The sequence below is a fragment of the Vanellus vanellus genome, assembly GCF_965231255.1.
Source record: "Vanellus vanellus genome assembly, chromosome: Z".
In the NCBI taxonomy this organism is placed as follows: domain Eukaryota; kingdom Metazoa; phylum Chordata; class Aves; order Charadriiformes; family Charadriidae; genus Vanellus; species Vanellus vanellus.
In genome coordinates, this window is record NC_138908.1 from 50,892,428 (window position 1) to 50,918,792 (window position 26,365).

The 26,365-nt window shown below is 40.1% G+C and overlaps 1 protein-coding gene across 2 annotated transcripts in view; it reads left to right on the plus strand.

The window, feature by feature from the left end:
• Window positions 1-26,365, plus strand: part of SLC24A2 (solute carrier family 24 member 2) — a gene marked incomplete at both ends in the record, with an annotated part of 106,966 nt that overhangs the window by 68,168 nt on the left and 12,433 nt on the right. Inside the window, 3 exons of one of the 2 annotated variants that reach the window (XM_082497512.1) lie at window positions 4,602-4,652; window positions 10,931-11,026; window positions 12,697-12,782. In XM_082497512.1, coding sequence (XP_082353638.1) covers window positions 4,602-4,652; window positions 10,931-11,026; window positions 12,697-12,782 — 233 coding nt within the window. The remainder of the gene's footprint in view (window positions 1-4,601; window positions 4,653-10,930; window positions 11,027-12,696; window positions 12,783-26,365) is intronic. The other variant, XM_082497513.1, reaches the window with a different exon arrangement.

The window sequence follows — 26,365 nt, forward strand, 5'->3', positions numbered from 1 at the left end:
TCACCTACAATGCTTAGTGAGTGAACATTGAAAATAAACTGAGTAATTAGGTATTTTATTTCATAGAATGGTTTGGTTTGGAAGAGACCTTTAAAGGTCCAACCACCCCCTGCAATAAGCAGGGATATCTTCCACTAGATCAGGCTGCTCAGAGCCCTGTCTAACCTGACCTTGAATGTTTCCAGGGATGGGGCATCTACCACCTCTCTGGGTGACCTATGCCAGTGTCTCACCACCCTCATCATAAAAAAATTCTTCCTGATATCTAGTCTAAATCTACTCTCTTGTAGTTTAAAAACACTACGTCTTGTCTTATTGCAACAGGTCCTACTCAAAAGTTTGTCCCCATCTTTCTTATAGTCCCCTTCTAAGTATTGAAAGGCTGCAATAAGGTCTTCCCAGAGTGTTCTCATCTCCAGACTGAACGATCCCAACTCTTTCAGCCTTTCTACATAGGAGATGTGTTTCATCCCTCTGATTGTTTCTGTGGCCCTCCTCTGGACCTGCTCCAACAGGTCCATGACTTTCCTGTGCTGAGGACTCCAGAGCTGGATGCCACACTCCAGATGGGGTCTACACAAGAGCAGAGGGGCAGAATTACCTCCCTTGACCTGCTGGCCATGTTTCTTTTGATGCGTCCCAAGATATGGTTGACCTTCTAGGCTGCAACCATATAGTGTCAACTTATGTCCAGCTTTTCATCCACCAGTACCCCCAGGCCCTCTCAGCAGGACTGCTCCCAATCCCTTTATCCCCCAGCCTGTATTGATACCAGGGGTTGCCTCGAACCAGGTGCAGGACTGTGCATTTGGCCTTGTTGAACCTCATGACGTTCACTTAGACCCACTTCTTGATCTTGTTCAGGCCCCTCTGGATGGTATCATCCCTCAGGTGTGTCAGCTGCACCACTCAGCTTGGTGTCATCTGCAAACTTGCTGAGGGGTGCGCTCGATCCCACTGCCTCTGTTGCTGATGAAGTTGTTAAACAATAGTGGTCCCAGTACAGACCCCTGAGTGACACGACTTACCACCCTCTGGACATTGAGCCATTGACTACTACCCTCTGGATGCGACCATCCAGCCGATTACTCATCCACTACACAGTCCATCCATCAAATCCATATGTCTCCAATTTAGAGAGAAGGATGTTGTGGGGGACCACGTCAAAGGCCTTACAGAAATCCAGATAGACTACGTCTGTGGTTCTTCCCTTGTCCACTGATGTAGTCACTCCATCATAGAAGGCCACTAGGTTGGTCAGGCGGGACTTGCCCTTGGTGAAGCCTTGCTGGCTGTCTCAAATGTAATTGAGATTACAAATAATGTAGCACTGTCGACTGAAAACATTACTCTTTCTGTTTACTTTGATATGGTGTGGCACCTACATACACAGCAGAGAACAGTGGGTAATAAGGCAAATGTTACTGTAATACTTCAGGAATGTCAGACAGGATTACCAAGAACCCTCTGTTCTCTTCTGGTGTAAAAATATGCAGAAGGGAACAAATTAATTCAATGACTCTGTCACTGTCGAGGATCAGCTGTTAAGCCTCATCTCTGCATCCTCTCTGCTTCATGTGACCAGCAGGGATGCAGGTACTGGCTGTCAGCCAGTCTGTCAGCTATGACCTCCCTGTGGGAACCACATAGCATGTTCATGAAACCGGAATTACCAAATTTTAATAGTGTTGGATTTGGGGATATTTTTTTCAAATACCCTTTTTCACAGTATTTCAGACTTCCAGTTCAATTTAAAATCAGTTTATTTTAAAAGCTGAGAACTTTTTCCAATACCACATTGTTTTCAAAAAGTACTTCAATTCAGTTTGAGTTTACTTAGAGTCATATTGAACAGAATCTTACTGTAACAGGAAAATTCAAAAATAACTACCAAAGAGCAGATTTAGTTCAAATTTTACAGCAGAAGCCAATGCATTATATTTGAGGCAGACTGTATAGAGGCAGACCTTTCATATTGCTGAGCACCACTGACCCAAGTAATCTTGAAATCCACAAAATAATTTATATGAATATGTGCAGCTGACAATTTCTGGCATCATCATTGTCCATTGCAGTCAGTGGGCTGGTTATTGTCTAAAATGTTCCGCTCTGGGTATAGGACTATAAAAGCTTTGACTAACGTAATCTGACCAGCAAGATTAGAGTTTTCCTGGAAATAATTTTTATAACTGCAAGAATTAACCTGGTTTAATCCTTGGCATGTTGAACTGCTGAAGTGCCCAGAACATTATTATCATCAGAATCATACACTCTCATGCATCTCCTTGTTTCTTTTCTCTTTGGTCTCAGTAAGGTCAGAGTCTCCTTTTTTTCTCTCCTGTTTACCTCTCACTGCAGATGGGAAGCAAATAGATCTAAACCAGATTGCCAGTATGTCAAGTGCCCTGCCTTTCTGCTGCTGCTTTTATTTCTTCTGCAGATTTAGCATAATTCACCATTGTCGTTGGCCTCCTCTAAAGCATCTTCTGCTTCATCCATTAAGTCAGAGGTCTCATGCTATCATTCTGTTAATTCTTAAGTTTGTTGCTATGGTACAACCTTCTTCTCAGCTTTGTCCTTCTGCTCCCCCATCCTTACTCTTTTTTCTCCATGAGTTTATACAGACCCTCTCTGGCAGTCTTGTCTCCTGCGTGTTCTTCCATTTCTCTGATTACTCTCGGAGTCCTTTTGGCATCTGTTTTCTACTCCTGTCCTCATCCTCCAGTAGATGCCTCACCCCAGGCTCCAGCAAATTTGACCCCAGACACATCAAGGCAGAGATCAGTGAGAATAAGTTTAAGCAAAGGTCCTGGCTGTAGAGTCAGCAGGTACTGAGCCCTAATTAAACACCACATAAGATCCCAGATGCTGTATTGAAGTTATCAGGAGCTCTTCCCAGGAAAGAAACGAAAATCTATAGCACTAAAATCAAGATGGTAGGACAATAGCTTCTTTTATGTGAAAGCAGCTACAGAGGTTATGTTGCAACACTAAGAACATTTTTAAAAAACAGTATATGCATTGTATATCATTATAAAACAATATATTAAATTCTGTCTTTAAATGTCTTTATTTCCTTTAAGAGAGACTTAGAGTAATGTTATATTCTATTAGGTATACTCATGTGCAAGTAAGACACTGCATTGTACAAGCCAGAGTATGTCAATATTTATAACTGGTTTTGATAAAAGTAAGTCTATGAAAAAATCATTACAATCCAATCAGAAATACTTTTAAAATTTAACAGCAATAATATCCTAGGGTTTTTTAGTTACATGGCATAAAGCTTTCTCCATCTCTGCAAATGATGTAAAAAATGTTCATTTGGCAGATTCAGGTATCTGCAACTAGATTGAAAAAAAAAGAACTTCGAAAGTATCAGATTTGCATATCATCACAGTATTTTACACTTAAAAACTAATAGCCAGACGTTAATTGCAATTCACCTTTGTGGAAAAATATTGAAAGATCATGAGGTGCATCAGCTAAAACCAAAATAATTGGACATCATTTGTACATTTAATTGCTTAAGCTGTTTCATAAACATGAAGAGAGAGTGCTACCAAACTGTTAAGTATCTTTTTTTTAATGACTACACTCTATCAAAGGTTGGATGTTCGGAAGCTCAGTTGTAAAACTTCACATAAAACTGATGAGTGAAATCATCCACAAATTCCTCAGACAAATCATTTACAAATTCCTCTTTGTGCTTAATTTTTCTCTATCCTACATTAATTTACAGATATAAATTGTACTAATATTTAAATTAAATTGTATATTGTATCTTTATATACATATATATTATATTTTTAATATATTTATATATATGCCAAACTTTAAGGAAAAATTGCTTTAAGAAGTGAAGTGTAAAGCAACATCTGGAGAAAAAAGGTAATTTCATGCAAGACTGTATCACACAAAAAAATAATAGTAGCCCTAAAGATCTGGAGACCCCTGTATTCCATTATTTTCTCTGCCCTGCTAGAATATAGTAATGCAATATACTCAGATCTATTTAACTATTTAATTAATCTAGATTTCATACCACCCAATGAAGTGAGTAAATACTTTTTTTCTGATTTCTCAAGGCGCAAGAGAGTGGTTAAGTAACTCATCCAAAGCAAGTCAACAGCACTGGTATCAAAACAGTATTTGTGGGACAGCATTAAGAACAGTTCCTTAGATTAAATGTTTTGAGATTTTTTTGTTTAATTTGGATGCGTAAGTATTTGAATGTCTGACCTGGGGAATGTTGAAGAGCAGAGCTTAGTTTCCAGAGCTCCTGCTGATGAGGTACTGTCAAGGTTTATTATGTTTTCCCAAATGTAGAGGCAACAAACTAGCAATCATCTTGAAAAGGCTGAGTTTTATATTTCAATGCTTCTCCTACATCTCACTTTAGCAAGTCACTTATCTAAAGCCAGTGATTTTTGAAATTCCGGGAGGGGAAGGCACTGCCATTTCTGTAATCCGTGTTTCGCTGTCGTGCAGATTTTTTTGCATAATCACTGTTCGAGTTTATGAAGCACATGCAAAAACGTGTACATTTCTTGAATGTCTGCTGGTTCCTTATCTTTGTGTCTTTTACTGTGATGTTGTAGAGCTTGGATCATATGGAAACCTAAAATATTATGACACAATGACTGAAGAAGGTAAGAAATATTTTAGAATTTTTTGTATCAGCTTTTTTTGAAGCCCTTTATGCGCCTTTTATGTGTTTACTTTTTCCTTCATTTTTCTTAGTCCTATTTTCAGTTTCTCCATTTTTTAGTGACTCCTTTTTGCATGTCTTCATTGACGGTGCGATCAGTTATGGCTCTTTTTTCAGGTTTTTGTTTTCAGCATTTCAGTTTTGCTATTTCAGATAAGGAAATACAATGGAATGCTTTTATTAAAGAACATACATGCAAAACCACACTTGCAAATTATATGGCACAGTATAACATAGATTGTAGATGCTTGTTTTATGCCATGTTTTACAATGCATTCAAGAAGATGATTAATTCATGGATGTTCAAATCACTCAGTTTGAGAACAATTATTAAGTGACTTCAGTTTACTGTATTACTCAAAAGTAATGAATAAACTTTAAAAACTAGGCATGACTATTCCTGGAGTGTTAAGTGTATGCCTAATTGCAGTGCAAAAAGTATGCAATTTAAAATCCTCATTCTAGCAATACAAGAAGGAAGTAATTAGGGCCTGAATCAGGGCTCAATGAAATCTTGGGAAATTTTTCTGCTGATTCAGAAGTGTTGCAGGAAAGCAGTTAACTGTGTACTAAATTTCCAGCACATGCTTTCAGTTACTAGTGCAGTCAGCATTTCTATAATTTGGAAGTTTCCCTGAACTAAGACCTGACTGTCGGTAGGATCAAGGCCTTTTGTCCAGCTCTCTGATTATAATGCCAGGCAGATGGTTTCATGAATGTTCAGTTCACTAATTAGTGGCGTGTTCGAGAATGGGGATAAGCTTGAGGCCTGTAGAAAAGTTATCAGCCTATTCCTACTTAGTTTTAATGTTGGGAATATAAGACAAATAGCTTAATTCTCTGTTTTTAAAAACACAGTTATTTTCTAGTTTAAATTAATCTTGAAGTTAAAAAGGTTTTATGAAAACCTTCATTATATGACTTACTCATGATCATTTCTCCGGGGGGTAGAGGGGGAAAGTGATAACTGCTGACTATTTCCCATTTTCTGTATCTGCTGTTGATACTCAAATATAACCGTACTATTCTGAGGCTGGCCGTAGGAGACGGTTCCTTCCACCTTTGTGCCTGATGTAGGAAGATGCTGGTTTCTTCTGTAGGAGCCCATAGGGCAGTCCATTTCAAAAGCAGTCACTACATTAGTAGCCTTCTGATATTCATAAATACTCTGTTGATGGTTAAATGGAGCTCTTTGTGGAAAAATACCCCTGCAAGTATGATGCATACAACATCTGTATATATTAATACTGTGTCTATGCTGAAGTTATGCTGTTAATATGCAGTGTCATCTCAGAAAGCACTCCTCATGAAGGAATAATCCAGGACCATACTGTGGCAGTAGCAAAATTCGTACAGTAGCAACAGTAAGAAAGGAAGCCCTTTGTCTTTAGGAGAATTAACACTGACAAGAGTCTATGATACAGTTTACTTTCTCAAATACGACTGTCAACATCGTTTTCACATGTCTTCCACAAAGCAAGTAATGAATAGTATATCCCAGAAGCTGTATTTAGATCAAAGTGTGCTATATTTTGATCTTTCTGTTTGGGTTTTTACTCTGCATCACGCTTACTTGCGTTATCTGTTTTCTTCTTTCCTCTTTCTCTTCCTTTTTTGACTGAGCCTTTTATATGTTTTGTACATAAATGTAGTCACAGGAACATGTAAACCCAGTTACAGTTTCATGGATTTTTTTCTAATACAATACATAGAATCATAGAACAGTTTAGGTTGGAAGAGACCTTAAAGATCACCTACTTCCAACCCCCCTGCCATGGTCACGGACACCTCCCACCAGACCGGGTTGCTCAAAGTTCCATCCAGCCTGGCCTTGAACACTTCCAGGGATGAGGCATCCACAACTTCTCTGGGCAACTTGTTCCAATGTCTCACCACCCTCAGAGTGAAAACTTTCTTCCTGATACCCAATCGAATTCTGCCCTCTTTCAGTTTCAAGCCATTCCCCCTTGTCCTTGCTTTTTACTACATGCCCTAGTAAAAAGTTCCTCCCCAGCTTCCTTGTAGGCCCCCTTTAGGTACTGGAAAGCTGCTGTAAAGTCTCCCCAGGGCCTTCTCTTCTCCAGGCTGAACAACCTCAACTCTCTCAGCCTGTCCTCAAAGGAGAGGTGCTCCAGCCCTCTAATCATCTTTGTGGCCCTCCTCTGGACCCAGTCCAATAGGTCCATGTCCTTCTTATGTTGTACATCCTTATCTTCAGGTCCTCAAACCCTGAGTGAAGATAGGTAGCAAATCTTTCAGTCCTCCAGTGGAGAAACATGGGCACATGTATTCTTACTGCTACATCAGAACAATCAGAGACAAAAAGTAATGGTTAGGTTTGCAATACACAATCAGATATAGCCTAATGGCCAGGCGGCCAGCGTGGTCCAGCTCTTAGAAACTGATCTCTATTGTTTTGTTTGCTCCTGTTTGGTCTGAAAGTGACTTTAAATTAATTGCAGATTAATCAGGCCCAGCTGCGAGAGAAAATATACCCTACCAGATGGGAAGAGAACCTCACAGTAACCTTGTGCTGCCAAGTAACCTCCACCAACAGCTTACAACATGAAAAACTGCATATATTTTCATTTGATGCTTCTGTGGGATTTTAAAGTTAAAGGAGAAATCATGTGAGGTGGATTTGTGGAATAGATCAGTTGTGACCCGCTAGTTGTGTTCCACAACTGGCCATGAGCAGGACTTGGTACAGTTCAGGTACAGTTCAGACTACTCAACAGCCACAGATTTGACATCTTCAGACTCATGAAAGCTTGGCTGTAGCTGCATAGATGTAGTAATTTCCATTTGATCAGAGACTGAAAACTCAATGAATGGTAGAGTCTTGAATTTTTTAAATAAGTGAATTTCTGAATATAAACTATTTTCCTATCAAATCAAAGGATTTTCTGACCCAGAGAATCTGTAGTCTGCAGTTTAGATTGTAGTGAAAGGACTGGCTTTTTAGTGTATCCTTGATCAGGAGGAGAATCTCTGCCAACTGATGCCAGCTGGAGTTACTCATGCAGATCAAGGCATATCTATATTATACAATACTGATTTGTTTGCATATATTCAAATAAAATCAGTTCGGTTTTAAGCTACCTTCTTTGCTAATCACCTGGGCTTGATCTCCTGTTCCTTCTACTCCATCCTTTGTAAACTAAAATGAGCTGCAAAATCTGTGTTCAGCGAATCTAGATTAATTAAGAAATTTCTGTAACAGTCTATCCTATTTTGGGTCTGTGGAATCAAGCATTTTCATTCACCTAAACTCTTATGGTACCAGATGGTCTGAAAATTACTCTTAGGTAGTCAAACCCATAGTACATAGGGCTGTTAAAGAGGAAACATAAGCTCCTACCTTCTCCTAGAAATAGGAATAGTAACATAAAATTCCTATGGATTGTTTTAGTAACCCCACCTAAAGATGAGAAAAAATGCATGAGAGAAGATCTGTGCATAAGATGAAAACTTTGGGACTTTCTGTAAGTTTGAATGACTTAGAAATATCCTGAGCTGGTCCTTTTTCCTGGTGGCTCTGTGATTCCCCTGCACTGAAAGAGTTTTGATTTGGTTTGAAGGAGGAAAATGGCAGGGAAAGAGAGGGAGGAGGCATAGCTCTGCTGTCATTTTAGGTCTTAGTGTCTTCATGCAGGCTAGTACTACTGCTTTCCTCAGTTTCATGCTTTTGATGGTCAATATTCTGTCTTTTAATCGTTTCCTCACACTGTTACCTACACAGTGAACCAAATGGAAGGTAATGATGTAAAACAATGTAAGTTGAACCGTGCATGTACTGAGAAATAGAAATAAACCAAAATGTAGTTTCCATTTCAAATGTTGAGGTTAATTTCCATGACAGTGACTTAAAACTGTGGAACAGTCTCCTGAATGAAGCGGTGTAACTTACAATGTTAAAAGGCAGTGTAAGAAATTCTTCCTAAAGATGGGAGGAGGCTTTTGGAAGCGTGAAAAAAATTGAAGACTACTTCATTTAAGCTAATCTAAAACTGTGAATCTCTGTGGAGACATTTTCTATTCAGTTCAACAGTGGCTCAAGTTCCTCTATTAGAAAAGCTTAAAGAATTTCAAAGAGTCTCAAACAAAAGACTAGAATATCCTTGTAGAATTCTGCATCACTTTAATTAAACTTTTTAAATTGAGCCTTAAATTAAAAGGTCTACACCATCCTGGAGTAGGTGGAGACATGGATGTTTCCACAGATATTTCTCAGAAAATGTCTCAGTTGCATCATTTGCATTGCTTGCAAAAAAGTGCATTTGTGTATTTGGGGCATCACAAGCCAAATTCTCGAAGATATGAAGCTGAGTTGAAGTCTGAAGCCTAAAGCAATCCTTTAGCAAACTGACATACATGTTGTATGAAAACTATGCAAGTACCTTTCAGTATCTACACATGCTTCTGGATAAGCACTTTTCAAATGCCCCTAGTGTTTCAAAAGAAGTTAAGAACAGACTTGAGTCTTAGCATTTCAGCTTAAAATATTTGGAAATATGATTTGCATTTTTTCCTTTGTTTTTTCTTTCTCTTGTCTGACATCCCAAGCAATTCCCTTTCCCTCTCTCTCTTTCTTTCTTTAACTCTTTGTTTCTTCTTCGCCTTCTAACAAAAGTCTCTGCTACTGACCCTTTGCACTGAAATAATGAGACAACTCGCTACATGTGATTGTGTTCTACGCTTAGATACTCTTATGTAGGCAATTTTACTCTATGTTACCCTGTACCAAAAAAGATAATATTTGCAATATATTGTGAATGGCTAATTATTTTTTTGGGGCATAATGTGTTTGTGAAAAGATAGGGGCTGCTGAAAGGATAGTTCTGCTTATTAAATCTTTGTGGTATTTTTATTACTTTCCAAGTGATTTGCTGTTGACAAATTAATTCCACTTCCCAGCAAATGATAGCTGCTAGTCACTCTGGACTGTGCATATGCTTCTTCACATACAAAACTGTTGGTACAGGGGTTTGAAGCTTCTGCTTGTGAGAAAGGAGGAGAGGATTTCTTCCTTGACTAATGATTTATTCTTGTGTGTCTTTTATTTTAGCTTGGAAACAGTGACTACTATCCAACTAGCTGAATTCATTCATGACTTCTCACTGTTACTGGCCACCGTTATCAATTATGTGATTCTGTTGAAATATCTTTTGGTTTTAAGCCTGCACTGCTTTTGCTGCAGGGAAACCAATAGTTTTCAATGGATTTTTTTAAACGGAGACGAAGAATTAAAACAATCATGAGCCCTGTATGGTAATAGTGTTCTTAATTAGAAGTGTAATGTACTATAGCCACCAGTTTCCTTTTAAAAAAGATAAAAAAAAAATACTTAAAGAGCAACAGCAATGAGGATAACAAGAAAGGCAGATACATCATCTTTCTACACGACACAGACTGTCATAAACTGTCCAAAGAGAAAGATCAACCAATATAGAGGAAGGATTAAATTGATTTCACTTAATATTTGCCATCTTTCACATTGCCTAGTTTGAATGTGTCATTTGGACTCAGTGAACAATAAAGAGCAACAGGACCTGGGTCTTCTCTTAGAATGGGATGAGTTGCCCCTGGAGACAAGTCTAGATGATGAGCTGCACGGTTAAACTCACAGGAGACAAAAACCACCAGACAGGCTGTGAAGAAAATTTACCTTTCAGAAGCTGGTATGGAAATCATGTATTCTGGAGATTTCTTCTTCCCCTTCTGAAGTATCTGTAGAAGTCACAGGCATATAGCTGAGTGCAAAGTGACAAAGTTGACCACAGTCACCATGATGCAATTTATGGGTTCGTCTGAAATTCTGTGTAACTGTACTATTAATTGAGACCTGAAACAGATTGTGTTTGTTTAGAATATCTTTATTCATCTGTATTTATCTTCTGTTTAGGCTGAAATCCTACACCAGCACTTACATAGGTGGAAGTTTGCTGACTGCTTCTGAAGAAAAACAATAGTTTTTGTTTTCAATTTCTTGTTCAGTTTGTTGCTGAGTTCTTAGGTTAGAAAAAAAAATACATTTTTATTTCCACTAAAAAGAAAAAAAGGTATATATGGAAACATCAGGTAGTGTTTAATAATGTTTGCTGTTTGAGGAGAAATGGAAATGGATTAACCGCATTGATTTATGGAGCCTAAGCTATGGCAAAGAAACTTTGCTTCTCTAAATGGCTGCGTTGTAATAATGACAATGCTTTCTTTTAGGAAAGTTCAAGGAAAGGGCCTCAATTCTGCATAAGATCGCCAAAAAGAAGTGCCAGGTGGAAGACAGTGAAAGGCAGAATGGAGCTGCTAATCATGGTGAGTGCAGCAGTACAGATTTAACACCTGCACCTGAGGGCCTTTTTCAGTGTTTTATTTTGCTTGAAAATCCTTAGTGGTCAATTTCTCCTTCTACTTCATTTGTGCTGTCTTAGTAAAAATATTCTGATTGCCTATACAAAAGAGTATGAAACTTATGGATGGGACAGAAGTTAAGTGCAAGAAGAGAAAGTCAGTTAAGGCATCTAGAAAGCCTCCTGGCAGGGTTGAAAAGAAAAAAGCAATGCTGATTTTGGGTATGTGTTGAAGTGACAGAAAGAGAGGGACAAAAGCTTACTAGCAGTCTATATGTGAAAATTTAATTAATTTATTGAGCTGCTCTATGTGGTATCGCCCTTGCATAAAAAGGAACAACCTTCATATTTAAGATTTGACTTGTCTATCTACTACTTGCTGAGCATCATTTAGGCCCATCTATGCTAATTGTGCAAAATTAGCTTACTATGGTTTTTCATTAAGGTTAAGAATTTTTATTTCAGTTCAAAAGTTCCTATACTAAAAGAAAATGTGTACTAATGTCCTGTTTTCTCTAATTTTCCTCAGCATGTTCTCTGCATTAGAAAACTAGATGCAAATGTGTCTGATAAAACCTGAATCGTTTTGTTAGTTGACACTTTTTCTGACCTTGTGCTATGTTTAGATACTATTTGCTTCCAGAATCAAGCAGTTGGGTGGGACACTGTTAATAAACCATAATGCTGGCTGTGGGGTTAAGAGACAACACACATGCACTGAAATAATTACAGATAGTCTGGCACTCCACTGTGGCTGTGATCTCAGATTTTTAATTTAGAAGAATCTCAGGATAGCAGTAATGTAACTAGACAGCTGTATTTACTTCTGTGCACAAGAGCATACCATAAGGCATGTTGAACTTGAGTTAGACATTTCATGTTGCTATTCCCCATAACTTTATATTGTCCAAGGGATTTTTTGGCCATTGACATTTTTGTCTGGGACATACTTAAAGAGATAATTACTGTCTAGAGAATTGTAAGATAGTCAAAGTAAGAATAAATTTGAATAAATTTGACATCAGAAACCAAAGGCCCAATTTTATCCCTTAAATTCCTGTAAAAGTTTGGTACAAGGACTACAGGATTCTGTTTTAAAGATCATCTTCTGTTATTGGATGTTATTAGACCATCCACTTACTCTTTTCACACATTTTTGCATGAGAAGGAGGATGATTACACCTTGGAAGTAACTTCACTAATTGCTAAGGTTAATGTTCTAAAAGTAATATCTTGTTGAATATATCCCCTCACCTGTAAATGCAACATGTTGCTTTCTTTAATGTCTGGGGAGAATGCTGTATGTCAGTTTTTACCTGAACTATTAGGTTCAGTGAGTTTAGCATAAACAAAGAGCACTGAATATTGCAAAGGATGTAAATTTTTCTAGGACATGAGTACCAGTAGAATAGTCTCTTCAAATGCAAGCTCACCACTCATAAGAATTTTATTCAAAATGCATACTGGTCAAATGGAAGACAGAATTTTCATCTCTCTGTTTTAAAGGTAGATGTTGGTCCACCTTCAATATTTGGTGATTCAGACTGAATATATGGCAGCAGTTTCACTAATAGATTTGTTACTTAATATACTATTCTGTTGTTATCCCATGCTTATTTATGGATGATGCCACAGAAAAAAGTGCGAAAGTCGAAGTTGCAGTAACACCACCGAGTGATTCAGGACCAGTGCAGAATGGAATCGCCCATAACGTTGAAGAGGTTAATGTCTTTTTTATTCTCTTTTTATTTTTATATTGGTAAATATATTGCATGCTTGATTGTGCTTTTCACTGACAGTATACATCTTAATAGCAAGAAGCTGTTAATATAAACTGTCTACAATATATTTAATCTTTATTTACAATGGAACCCAATGCATGGTTTGCCATATATAAAAGCTCTTCTGTGCCCCTGCCCTTCCGTGTAAAGTAAGAAGGTAGTCTGGAATGTATTCTTTTAGGAAATGTATTTTTACTTATCTGATAAGATGTTCACAGCCCTAAGTAGAGCTAATGGAAATTGCTTGTCTGATTATCATCACATTGGACAAAACTTGTTCTCTTAAGAGGGTAGCCTGTCATATTGTGCTTCATGGGATAGTTAAAAGTAGTTATAAAAGAGGAGCTGTACAAAAACTTCTTCTCCATCCTGCCCTTTGTTAACTTGAGACAAATAACAAATTAAGCTGAATAGTATACTAGTGTTTCTCTGAGTGTTATTGCATATGGCTAAAATCTGAAAAGAAGTAATTAAATACTCCACTGTATTTATTTTAACATATGCCTTTTGTAGCTGATAAGTAATTGCATAACTATGTCTAGCTTGCACAATGGCTACTGAAATCGCTATAGAGTTGATCTAGCTTCTTTCTTAAAGAGTTGTAATTCTCAAGAATAGCTGACTGCAAAATTTGGCCCTGCCAACCCCTTTTTAATGTCTTTTGATTTTTTTTTTCAAATTTTATTAATACACCTGCATCCCAAGTAGGCAAACAAGTGGAAAAATGCTGGTGAATGGATTTTGCTCAGCTTGGAGACTGCTCTTTTAGACTGACACAGCAAAACCTGCATAGAGAGAGAAAGTCTTGTTAAAAATAATCCTTAACACAGAAGCTTTTGTAATGATTTTGTTTATACAGTTTACTTCTTAGCCTTCTCCTTAGGCTATAGTGACACAAGAAAGGTACTGCAAGAGATGCCTGAGCAGTGGGGGTCTGCTATAGGCCACCCGAACAAGAAGACCAAGTGGATGAAGCCCTCTATAGACAGATAGGGGCGGCATCGTGTTCATAAACCCTGGTTCTCATGGGTGACTTCAACCACCCCAACATCTGTTGGAAGGGTAACACAGCCAGGCATAGGCAATCCGGGAGGTTCTTGGATTGCACCTCCAAGTGGTTGAGGAGCCAACAAGGAGAGGAGCTATGCTGGACGTTGTTCTTACCAACAAGGCGGGGCTGGTAGACAGTGTCAAACTCAAGTGTAGCCTGGGTTGTAGTGACCATGAAATGCTGGAGTTTGAGATCCTCGAGGCAGTGAAGAAGGTGCGCAGCAGGCTGATGACCCTGGACTTTGGGAGAGCTGACTTTGGCCTCTTGAAGAACCTGCTTGGTATAGTGCCATGGGATGAAGCGCTGGAGGGAAGAGGGGCCCAAGAAAATTGGTTAGTGTTCAAGGACCACCTCCTCCAAGCTCAGGAGCGATTTATCCCTACAAAGAGGAAGGCAGGCAGGAAGCCTGTGTGGATGAACAAGGAGCTCCTGTACATGACCGAAAGGAAAAAGGAGGCCTATAGGGAGTGGAAACAGGGGCGGGTAGCCTGGGAGAAATACAGAGGAATCGCTTGAGCAGCCAGGGATCGGGTTAGACAAGCTAAAGCCCAGATAGAACTAAATCTGGCCAGGGACATTAAGACAAACAAAAAATCCTTCTTTAAGTATGTCAGTGAGAAAAGAAAGACTAGGGAAGATGTGGGCCCTCTCCGGACGGAAACGTAAGAACTGGTTACCTGGGACAGAGACAGAGCTGAGGTACTCAATGACTTTTTTGCCTCAGTCTTCACTGGCAAAGACTGCAGCCGCACTGCCCGTGACGCAGAATGCAAAGGCAAGGATTGAGTGAAGATCAAGTATGAGACCACCTGAGGAATCTGAAGGTGCACAAGTCCATGGGACCTGATGAGATACATCCACGGGTCCTGAGGGAACTGGCAGATCAAGTCTGTAAGCCACTAGCCATCATATCTGAGAAGTCGTGGCGGTCTGGCGAGGTTCCTGCCAACTGGAAAAGGGGAAACATAACCCCTATTTTCAAAAAAGGGAAATAAGGAAGACCCAGGGAACTACAGGCCAGTCAGTCTCACCTCTGTGCCTGGCAAGATCATGGAGCAGATCCTCCTGGAAACTCTGCTGAGGCACGTAGAAAACAAGGAGGTGATTGGTAACAGCCAGCATGGCTTCACCAAGGGCAAGTCATGCCTGACAAATTTGATGGCCTTCTACGAAGGGGCTACAGCAGCAGTGGACAAGGGAAGATTAACTGATGTCATCTACCTGGACTTGTACAAAGCGTTTGACACCGTCCCACACAATATCCTGGTCTCTAAATTGAAGAGATATGGATTCGACAAATGGACCACTCGGTGGATAAACAACTGGCTGGACGGTCGCACCCAAAGAGTTGCAATCAACGGCTCAATGTCCAAGTAGAGAGCAGTGATGAGTGGCGTTCCTCAGGGGTCAGTACTGGGGCCTGTACTGTTCAACATCTTTGTCGGCAACATGGACAGTGGGGTCGAGTGCACCTTCAGCAAGTTTGCCAATGACACCAAGCTGTTTGGCGAGGTAGACACACCGGAGGGGAGGGATGCCATCCAGAGGGACCTGGACAGGCTGGAGAGGTGGGCCCAAGCCAACCTCATGCAGTTCAACAAGGCCAAGTGCAAGATCCTACATCTGGGTCGGGGCAATCCCAAGCACAAATACAGGCTTGGCGGGGAATGGCTGGAAAGCAGCCCTGAGGAGAAGGACCTGGGTGTGCTGATTGACGAGAAGCTCAACATGAGCCAGCAAGTGCGATTGCAGCCCAGAGGGCCAACCGTATCCTGGGCTGCATCAAAAGAAGTGCAGCCAGCAGGTCAAAGGAGGTGATTCTGCCCCTCTCATGGGACCCCACCTGGCGTACTGCATCCAGCTCTGGAGTCCCCAACAGAAGAAGGACACGGACCTGCTGGAGTGTGTCCAGAGGAGGGCCACAAGGATGATCCGAGGGCTGGAGCACGTCTCCTCTGAGGAGAGGCTGAGAGAGTTGGGGGTGTTCAGCCTAGAGAAGAGAAGGCTCTGGGGAGATCTTATTGCGGCCTTCCAGTAGCTAAAGGGGGCCTACAGGAGAGCTGGGGAAGGACTTTTTACTAGGGCATGTAGTGATAGGACGAGGGGGAATGAGATTAAACTGGAAGAGGGCAGGTTCAGATTAAACATTGGGAAGAAAGTTTTCACTCTGAGGGTGGTAAGGCACTGGAACAGGTTGCCCAGAGAGGTTGTTGAGGCCCCATCCCTGGAGGTGTTCAAGGCCAGGCTGGATGTGGTCTTGGGCAACCTGGTCTAGTGGGAGGTGTCCCTGCCTATGGCAGGGGGGTTGGAACTCGATGATCTTCAAGGTCCTTTCCAACCTAAACCATTCTATGATTCTATGATTCTATGAGCTTCCCCGCATTAAAAGTGGGATAAGATGTGTTGCCTTTACATACAGCAAAATCATGCAAAAAAAGGCAAAGGCTGTGTTTTATTTTGAGTCATTCCAGTGTTAGGTTTTGATATTTTGGTTGCTTTCAATTATTTATCATTTAACAAAATTGTTAGTCCAAGTCAGAGATCATCTTGCCTTCTTCATGACCTGAGCAATATCACTGTAGGTGAAATTCTTTCCTGGAAAGGTTCTGCAAGCCACAGGAAAAATTACAAGTGGTGTACGAGTAACAGAGTCTGTTTATGTCTGTTGGCAGCTTCCTAAACAGAATTACCCTTCACAAGGAGCATAATTTATACTGAAACATACTTATAACAGGGAGAGGTTATCTGATTTTTTCTACAGGGCTGGGAGAAAGCACTGCAATGTGTAGTAGGCTGAATCTTTGGGAAAAGATTCTGTTTGCTTTACATAGCTGAAGGTGGAGAAATGACAAGGTGATGCTGGCCAGCTGGTGTGTTAGTGCACCAAATATTGGCAGATAGCTTTAATTCTTCACTGTTTGCAGATAATTTTGGTCTTTGGAAATAGAAATTGAGAATCAGAATCAAAAATCTAAAAAAGAAGGGTAGTTTTTGATGTCCAGAATGATCACTAATGATAATGAGTCTTTGGTGCAAAGGAAAGCATAGTAGAATATTAAATTACCTTTTCTGTTAATCTCAGTTGTTCAGACTGACATACCACTTAAACATCCTTGTCAGCCCAACAAAGCATTACTCTTAGGTAAATGAGATTAATAAAATCTATGTAATAAAAAATCTCTGCATCACATTTCAACAGTCAACATTTTAAGGTAAGGAAAGATCAATTTTCAGATCCATTTGGATCCTGTTCTGAGAGTCCAACCTCACTGCTGCAGTAAAATGTCTCTTTTGACTATTTTTTAGCTTCAGGAAAAAAAAAAAAATCCAAAGCAGAGCAGCTTTTAGACTTTTATTCTCAAAGGTCAATAAGGGATGACATAGCCTGGTGTAACCTGTTAGGGTGTACATAAATCAGTCTGTTGGATGTATGAAAACTCTAATAGACTCTAATAGAGTTCAGCAGCTTCAGAAGGAAACTGGTCTTGCTTTGTAAGATTTTTTCCACTGAGATTGTTCAGTGAATACAATGAAGGAAAAGCAATCTTAAGCAATCACATCTCACAGCAATGCCCATATGCTATCATTTTGCATTATAATGAAGCAGTTTCTAAGCCTGTTCAGAAATCTGCAAGGTCAAGCAGCCTCATCATTCAAGACAATGGTTTCAATTTCAAGCAACTGCAGGGTAAGAAGGGAAAATTATTGCAAGAGTACATTACTCAGCAATCTCTTCCTCTCATTTCCCTTTAGACATTTTAAACTTTCAATGAGGCAGAGTTTGGAAATTTTATGTTAATTTCAGCAAGTATTAGGACCTTCTGAAAAACTGTTGTGCTGTATCAAAGGTGGGATACATTATTTATCCTTATCCAAAGGACAAGATGGAGCAAGCAGGGAGGTTTGTAAATGATTGAGGAGTGATTCTGCAGATTTAGCTCCATCAATCTGAAAGAAAGGATTGTAGGTGTCTGCTGTCACGATAAAAAATAAAAAATCCCCTAATAATGTTTTGAGATGGCCCATGCTGGCTTCCTCCCCAGTGGCCTTTCTAATTTTGTCCTCTTCCAGTGATAACCTGACAGGTGCTGCTTCAGTTATTGATAAGCTGTAACCTATTTTGTAATGTAAAAGTATATATTAGAATTTGTGAAAAGTTGTAATAAAAGTAGTCTGCTCATCCATGTAACAAATAAATAGGTCTCTATGCTACTTAGGACCCTACTTCACTGTGAGGTTCTCTGCCTACTATGTGCTGTACAGGGACCCTTCCTCAATGTATTGCCTAGTTTTTTCTGCACCACTTCCTGATACACCTTCCCAAGCTGTGGCATCACTCTGAAGCTAACACTGGGCTATTCAGTTTGCTTCCGATTCCCATATTGAACTTAAAGAACACTAATAGGATTACCCCTGATTTATAGAAGCGTAGGCAACAACAGAATCAGACACACAGCATTCACGTGACCTTTTTCTTTGAAGAAGATTAGAATTTGAAGAAGGGAAATTGGTCATTGCCCTCCCAAACCTTTTTTTAGCTTTTCCAAACTTTATGCAGACACTATGTACCCTTAGGAAATAGTCTTCAAAATCTTCAAAGACAATGGTATCAGTTCTAAGAGCAGCTCTGTTCAGGGAAGTAATACTGAAGGCACAGGATAGTATGCCAGCCAGTACTCATCAATAGGTTCTCCTTCTCTTTCAAAAACTCACTCATTAAAGCTGAGCAACAAGAACAAACTCATTATAGCTCAGTCTTGACCTACAAATGCTCTTGAATTTTCATCTTTTTATGAATAAGTATTCTCAATTTTACACTGAGAGCATCATTTGCTTCTGTTCCATGAGTAGAATTCAATCTGGTGGCTTGAATTTTTGATGATTTTTCCTTACTCTCATGCAAAAGGAAGTGCTGTAGTGTCAGAATTTGGAAATATAGTATGAAATGGCTTGTCTGCAATTTTCCTCTTGTATATGTCCAAAGATGTTTTTATGATCCATAAGCACTGTTTAAAAATCTCTTAAGAAAACTTACCATTAGTGCCTCCATGTCCCAGTGATGATCATTTAGAACTGAGAAAATTAGAGACACTGTCCATCTTGAGGAACCAAGCTACAAATACACAAAAAAATGTTGTCCTGAAAACTGTGGGCTGGGAAATGGGTGTCCTCACATGGCAGGTCATCCAGTATTCCTACCTAAAATGTGTTTGCAGTGAGGATACAGAAGACACACATAGGGATCTAATTCTTTGTCCTCCATTGTCAAGTTCCACTATAGTCTTCATGCTTTTCCCTCTTGCAAAAACAAGCATAGTCGTATTTTTGGGTTTTTTTACTTTTCACTGGTGCAGATTGTGGTGCTTGGGTCTAAATCCGTAGATTTAGACGCAAGCATTTTAGACGCAAGCATTTTAGAAGCAAGCATTTTAGTCAAATGCTATACTGTCAAAGTTCTATACTGGAGTTAGAATTGTCTGAAAATAAGTACATTAAAAATTGTATGTTCCACTAGAACAAAGAGAATATGCAAATAAATCCATCTTACTTATAAAACCCCTATTCTTTTAAAAGGACAGTGTTGAGCAAAGGACCCTTGTGAAAGGAAGGCCTCAGGCTATGACTGGAAGAAAAGGGGAAAAACGTAGATTTTATCTTGTATTTTAATTTTCATATATTTGTAAATTAAACTTCTTTTTAAAAAAGCATAATACTGAAAATGCCATGATTTAGTTTTCCTTATACCTCTCCTGCTTTCTTTAGGGTTTTTTTGGTCATCTTTATATATTTTTTCCAGACTCTTATTCTTTTCTCCTTTCCTTCTTTTTCAATTGCACAAAGCTGAAACTACCCAAGACTGAGTCAAGGACACTGGTAGTTAATGATTTTCACAAGGTTTCATGAACTAGGTGAATTTCACTTTATATCCTTCATTTCCTGTTCTTTTTGTTTACTTTTAATTTCTTTATTTCTCTCTTCCAAACTCCACTGTCTTGCTTTTCCTTTTTTCCCAGGCCCTTAGCTCCATTCTTCTTACTCCGCTGTCCTCCAGAGAACCTCAGCTGTCCTCCTGCTAGCCCAAGCCCTTGAGCAACCAGATAAACTCTGTCCTGATGCTTCTTGCAGAAATTCAAAAAGGCTTTCCAGAAAATGTCCCCAGCAACCCAATCATTTGTCCCGGACAGTAAGACTCATATAATCCCACTCCCACTGTAAGCTGCAGTAGATCTCCTACACTTTGAGAAGATGGGGATCCTCAGCTGAGAAGGACAGATGTCTGTAGTCTCCTTCCCAGCCCCTAAACAGCACAGCAGGGAACAAAACCTCCTCCCACCATACGGTCTGCAAGACGTTCCTGCTTCATTTGCAGACAGAAATTGCCTTCCCTCCTGCTGGATGTTGCATCTTCCTCAGGGATTTTGTTCAGCTTATGGCATTCTGTCTCTTAACCTTTAGCAGGCTGCCACAAAGGAGAAGGACTTTGTTATATAAAACTTCATAGAGTGGTACCTAGCGTGTATGAGAAAATGAAAGAAGACTAAAAGGACACTGACTATCTCATTAAATGTTTTATAGGGTGCCCTTCAGAGAAATGAGCCTTCTGAGAAGTCCAATTGTCTCCCCTCCCCGCCGCCACCTTCTTAACAAGCATTTGATTGTGTTCAGTCATAGTCATTTTAACCTGTGGGTTGCCTAAAAATAGTTTCCAATCTGCAGATAACACCTTTTCCTCCCACCTACACACACACACACGCACACATACGCACGCACACATACACATGCGCACACTTTTACCTGTTTCCATGGAAACCCCACTGGAAAATGTTTACATGCCAACCATGTCAGAGAGAACTTTCCCATGAAAATATAAGGCAACTTGTATGTTGTAGGAAAATGCCACAAATGCTTTATTGCTTTCATTGGACCCAATCCGTTTACCTGAGCAACAGTGTGGTAAAGCATGTTTTGCTCTCCCCAACCAAAGAGCAGCCAGCACGATGCGCTGTGTTTCAGGTCAGAGCCCCTGGTGGGCACAGATCTCCCCTGCCCTGGAGTACCCACTCTGCATCACATTAGCATGATGTGAATCAGAGTACTGTTGCATTCTCTGTCTCTCAGGCTATGATTCTGGACTATATTAAACATTTCTATTTCGTAGAGAGAGGGTAGAGGAGATTAGAGCTGCCTTTGTTGTAAGGCGATGATATATTCCAGCATCCCTGGTATTTGTTTGATCGGTCATTAAAAATACATTTTCCAAAGCCCAAACGTTTTCTTCAGTTGCCACACTCAATCTAAAGTAAATGCCTGCGTCTTGTTTGCCGGTATGGCTCTTTGTAACTTAATAAGATTGGTGCTGCCATCAAAAGGTATTGATCCTTATTTTCCCAAGGCTGCCAATCCCTATTCCACATTTTTTTTCTGCTCTATACCAGTTTGACTTACTTGAAAACTAGGACAGTGAAAAGTGGCATGAAGACAAAGGCTTATTCTTCAGATAAATCTCCATCACACCACAGCTGTTACTTCTCTTAGTGGGCTGAGTGCAGTTTTGACTACTGCATTCTGAGTATTACTTTTCAAATTACCCAAAGAGTGCTGGCAGTAACATGGGCATAAAACCCTGCATATAATCTCTGGGAGCTGTGCTTTCAGGTATTTGTGCAAGAGCCCAAGAGGACGCAAGCAGCAACAGCAGAATCTGGAGCAAATATCTACCTGAGCCTTGCTCATTCCCGTAGGCTCTACTCTAATGGTATCTCTTTTCCGTGAGTTCATCATGCAGAGAGGATTAATACAAATTAGCTGCCCGAAGAAGCATGTCCGTATATACAGAAAGCATTCGGAAAGCTCAGGGATTTAATTTTACTCAAGAATTCATGTACTAGCTTAGTATCTCCTTCTTTCACCATTTTTTTTTTTGCAAATGAGAGGTAGAAGACAAAGGAGCAATTCAAGTTGCAGACAAGAAACAGAAAGCAGAGATTTGAGGCTGTTCACAGTAGAGCTCCGATTGCCTTTGTCCTCTTCCTTTCTAGTCAAATAAATTAATGTGAGATTTGCTATTCTAAAGAAAAAAAATCAATCTCAATTCTGAAAATCAGTCCTTACCTCTCAGGCAGGTAACATTTTGAGACATCATAATTTTTTCTTGATTCACTCATTGTGAGAAGTTGGGTTGTACAGAGCTCTTCACTTCCAAAAGAAAAAAAGCTCATCAGTCTTTCATAGCACTATCAGGCAAAGAAAGAAATTGCCTTTTTATAGGTTGTACAATATCTATACTTTAGCATAAACAAATTGAACTGCAAATACTTCCTGTCTGCAGTTTCCTTTATTCTGGAGTCCTAATGCTAATTCTATATTGATTAATGACATCAGAAGTCAAAATCACAGAATCACGGAATTTTCAGAGTTGGAAGGGACCTCTAGAGATCATCTAGTCCAACTCCCCTGCTAAAGCAGGATTGCCTAGAGCACGTTACTCAGGACTGCATCCAGGCGGGTCTTGAAAATCTCCAGGGAAGGGGACTCCACAACCTCCCTGGGCAGCCTGTGCCAGTGCTCTGTCACCCTCACCGTAAAGAAGTGTTTCCGTGTATTTGAACGGAACTTCCTGTGTTCTAACTTGTGCCCATTACCCCTCGTCCTGTCACTTGGAACCATCGAAAAGAGCCTGGCTCCATCCTCCTTCAACCCACCCTTTAGATACTTGTATGCCATAATAAGGTCTCCCCTCAGCCTTCTCTTCTCCAGGCTAAAGAGTCCCAGCTCTCTCAGCCTTTCCTCATAAGGGAGATGCTCCAAGCCCTTAATCATCTTAGTTGCCCTTCGCTGGACTCGCTCCAGCAGTTCCCTGTCCCTCTTGAACTGGACACAGTATTCCAGTTGTGGCCTCACCAGTGCAGAGTAGAGGGGGAGAATGACCTCCGTCGACCTACTGGCCATACTCTTCCCTGTGCAGCCCAAGATTCCATTGGCCTTTTTGGCAACAAGGGCACATTGCTGGGCCATGGATGTCTGTACTGTCTACAATGCACTGTCTAAAATGCACAAGAAGTGTGCAAGTATGAGAATATATAGCTCAGCTCTTCAGTTTAGTTGGGCTAACAGAATAATCAGAATGTAATATTTATAAATCATATGCTATAGCTGTCATACAATACAGACTAGTTGGTAAATAGTGTTAGATTCAGTATTTCAGATAAGTTTGAGGTGGTTCATTGTACTTGTTTTCCATTTTGTCTTACTGTCAGAAAAAAAAAAGTGTAAAAATACAGCTTTATGTTGTGCCAGAAAAGCAACTAAGATAATAACAATGATAAAATCATTGTCCTCCATGGAGACAATGATTTTATGATGTTTGCTAGAAGCAGTGGCTGCATTGTGACTTTGGCAGATGGAGTTCGCTATAAGCTGTTGTTTATAAACAAAACAGTTATTGATGAAATGTCACCATATGTTTGTCTTGTTTATATAATGTGAAACACACCATCATTTCCCCTGTTTGGAAAGATTTTCTTGGGAGATTGGGAAAAGTTGTCAGACCAGTCCTGAGCAAACCAGTAAAAGATTTCTTCTGTGAGATCACAGATTAGTATTAGATAAATCATCTTGGATGAAAAATTTGTGAAAGATGGAGGGTCCAGAGATTTGGTACCTTTTTCATTGTTTGTAATGAGTTACATACAAGAAGAATTGAAGTAGCAAGAATAGGGTTATGAATATACATAGATTGTTTTAAAAGAAAAGAAAATTTGTTACACATACATAAAAGAGAACACAGAGCAAAACAATGCATCTGATCTCATTTCTGGAACAGAGGGCATCATAACTATTTTTTTGTAGTTTAAAGATGTACCTTATTAACCCTGGTAGAATATGCAATGGCAGCATTTTCCTATTCGAGAATTAATTTGGTTATCATTATTGATTAACATGTTCTAGGGTACCATGTCCATCCCATCTAGGCATGAGTATAGATACGATATTCAGCACTGCAAATGTATATGTAACAAAAAGACAGTTCCAAGCACAAGCACGAAGAAATGAGGATACACTAACTGAAAAGTGGAAAGAATCATAACAGCTAATGAGAATTTCATAGAAACACATTAATTACTATTAGATATGAAGATCTAATGCAGCTTATGTCTAAACCTTTGATGACTGGTTAAGGGATCAGGACCACAAGTAGTGTTCTTCTCCTCTATCCTTCCAGTTCCAGGGAATGATGAGGGAAGAAACAGGAAGACCCAGCAGATCAAGAACTGGCTCCAAGACTGGTGTCACTGGCAGAATTTTGTTTTTTTTTTATCATCGGTTGGTCTACAAAACACCAGGCCTGCTGGCAACAGACACAGTACACGTGTCTCAAAAGGGGAAAAAGATCTTTGCCCAGGAGTTACCAGACATCATAGAAAGGTCTTTAAACTAGCTTGAAGGGGGAAAGGGACAAAACCAGGCTCGCTAGAGATAAGCCTGGTGGCAGCATGCCAGTATTTGGGTATTTGAGGAACAGTGTGCTAGCAAGGTCTCCAGTCTACAATGTGCTGAGTACACTGGAGCGCATTGGAAATGTCCCTGTCCTAATGCACGCAGCACCTTGCCCGTCTCAGTGGAGGCAGGGGATGGGGATCCACACAGCAGCAAAGACGTAAGGGTTGTCAGTACGTTAGAAACCACGAAAGCACCTGACAACAGTCACATGGGAATTAGGATTTCTAATTTTGCAGACTCATGCGTACATTTTGCAGACTCATGTGGAAACTCAGGCTAATGTGAAGCTTTTGTTGTGATTAAATACAGTTGTTAATCATGGCTAAACTCTAAAGATGGCAATTCAGGAAGTACTTTGTCACTCCGGGCTGTTTATGAAGCAGTCATTTATGGAGCTTTATTCCAGATGAGTCTGCTGCTTAAATTATACACAGGCCACTCAGAAAGAGTTACCTAGGCAACCCTTCAATTGGTCCTTTTGTGCTCAAATTTTATTTCAGTCGTCATATTTCAAAGCTGAGCATCCATCTCAGATTGATTTTCTGACTCCAACAGCATCTACCAAAATGGAAAAGGAATGGATTTGGTTTTTAGGATGCAGCCCCACAAACTCCTGCACCCGTCCAGTCCCCCAAAAGTCAGGCTTCAATAGATTGCAGCAGTGAAATACAGATCATCTGCCCACTTTGGTAAAGAGCGGAAAGGTAAAGGTGAAAGCTAGCTCAGGAGCCTCTTAATTACTGTGTGGAGTGTTATGAACTGTGCCTATCTACATTTTAAAAATCTTTTAGTGATTATACCTATTACGACCTGTTGACTTTACTGTCGTTTTATAGTCATGCAACTTGGGAGTTTCACAAAGTGTAGGGGTTACAAAATACTGTCTTCTGTTGACATCAACACATAACTGCCAAAGTAGCTGCAGCCTGTCAATATCTCAAGAGATAGATAGGGATTTGCGTCCAGTCCGTCGGTATCAGGTGATACAGTCATGATGTAAGACCCTGAGCTAAGAGTTGAGCTTGCTTCTGCAGGTACTGATCAGTTCAGGTAGCTGGGTGGTTGAACAATTCAGGAGTTCATAATAGAATAATTAAGACTAGTTCTTGAATCAAAATTAGCACTAAGTAGGAAATGTTATGAACAATACCAACAAATGGTGACATTTCATCAATAACTCTTTTACTTAGAAAAAAATAACTGCCGTGGTCATTCAAAGGTCTGCTTCTTACAGCATTGTCATAAGGTTTACGTATGCAATCTCAAGACAGGGCAATAACTGACAAGAAACCTGTATTGTAAATCTATGGGCAGAGTAATTTCACAGAATCACGGAATTTTCAGAGTTGGAAGGGACCTCTAGAGATCATCTAGTCCAACTCCCCTGCTAAAGCAGGATTGCCCAGAGCACATTACTCAGGACCGCATCCAGGCGGGTCTTGAAAATCGCCAGAGAAGGGGACTCCACAACCTCCCTGGGCAGCCTGTGCCAGTGCTCTGTCACCCTCACCGTAAAGTTTTTCTGTGTATTTGAACAGAACTTCCTGTGTTCTAACTTGTGCCCATTACCCCTCTCCTGTTACTGGGAACCATCGAAAAGAGCCTGGCTCCATCCTCCTTCAACCCACCCTTTCGATATTCGTACGCCATAATAAGGTCTCCCCTCAGCCTTCTCCTCTCCAGGCTAAAGATTCCCAGCTCTCTCAGCCTTTCCTCATAAGGCAGATGCTCCAATCCCTTAATCATCTTAGTTGCCCTTCACTGGACTCGCTCCAGTAGTTCCCTGTCCCTCTTGAACTGGGGATCCCAAAACTGGACACGGTATTCCAGTTGTGGCCTCACCAGTGCAGAGTAGAGGGGGAGAATGACCTCCCTTGACCTACTGGCAACACTCTTCCCTGTGCAGCCCAAGATTCCATTGGCCTTTTTGGCAACAAGGGCACATTGCTGGGCCATGTATAATTTACTGTCT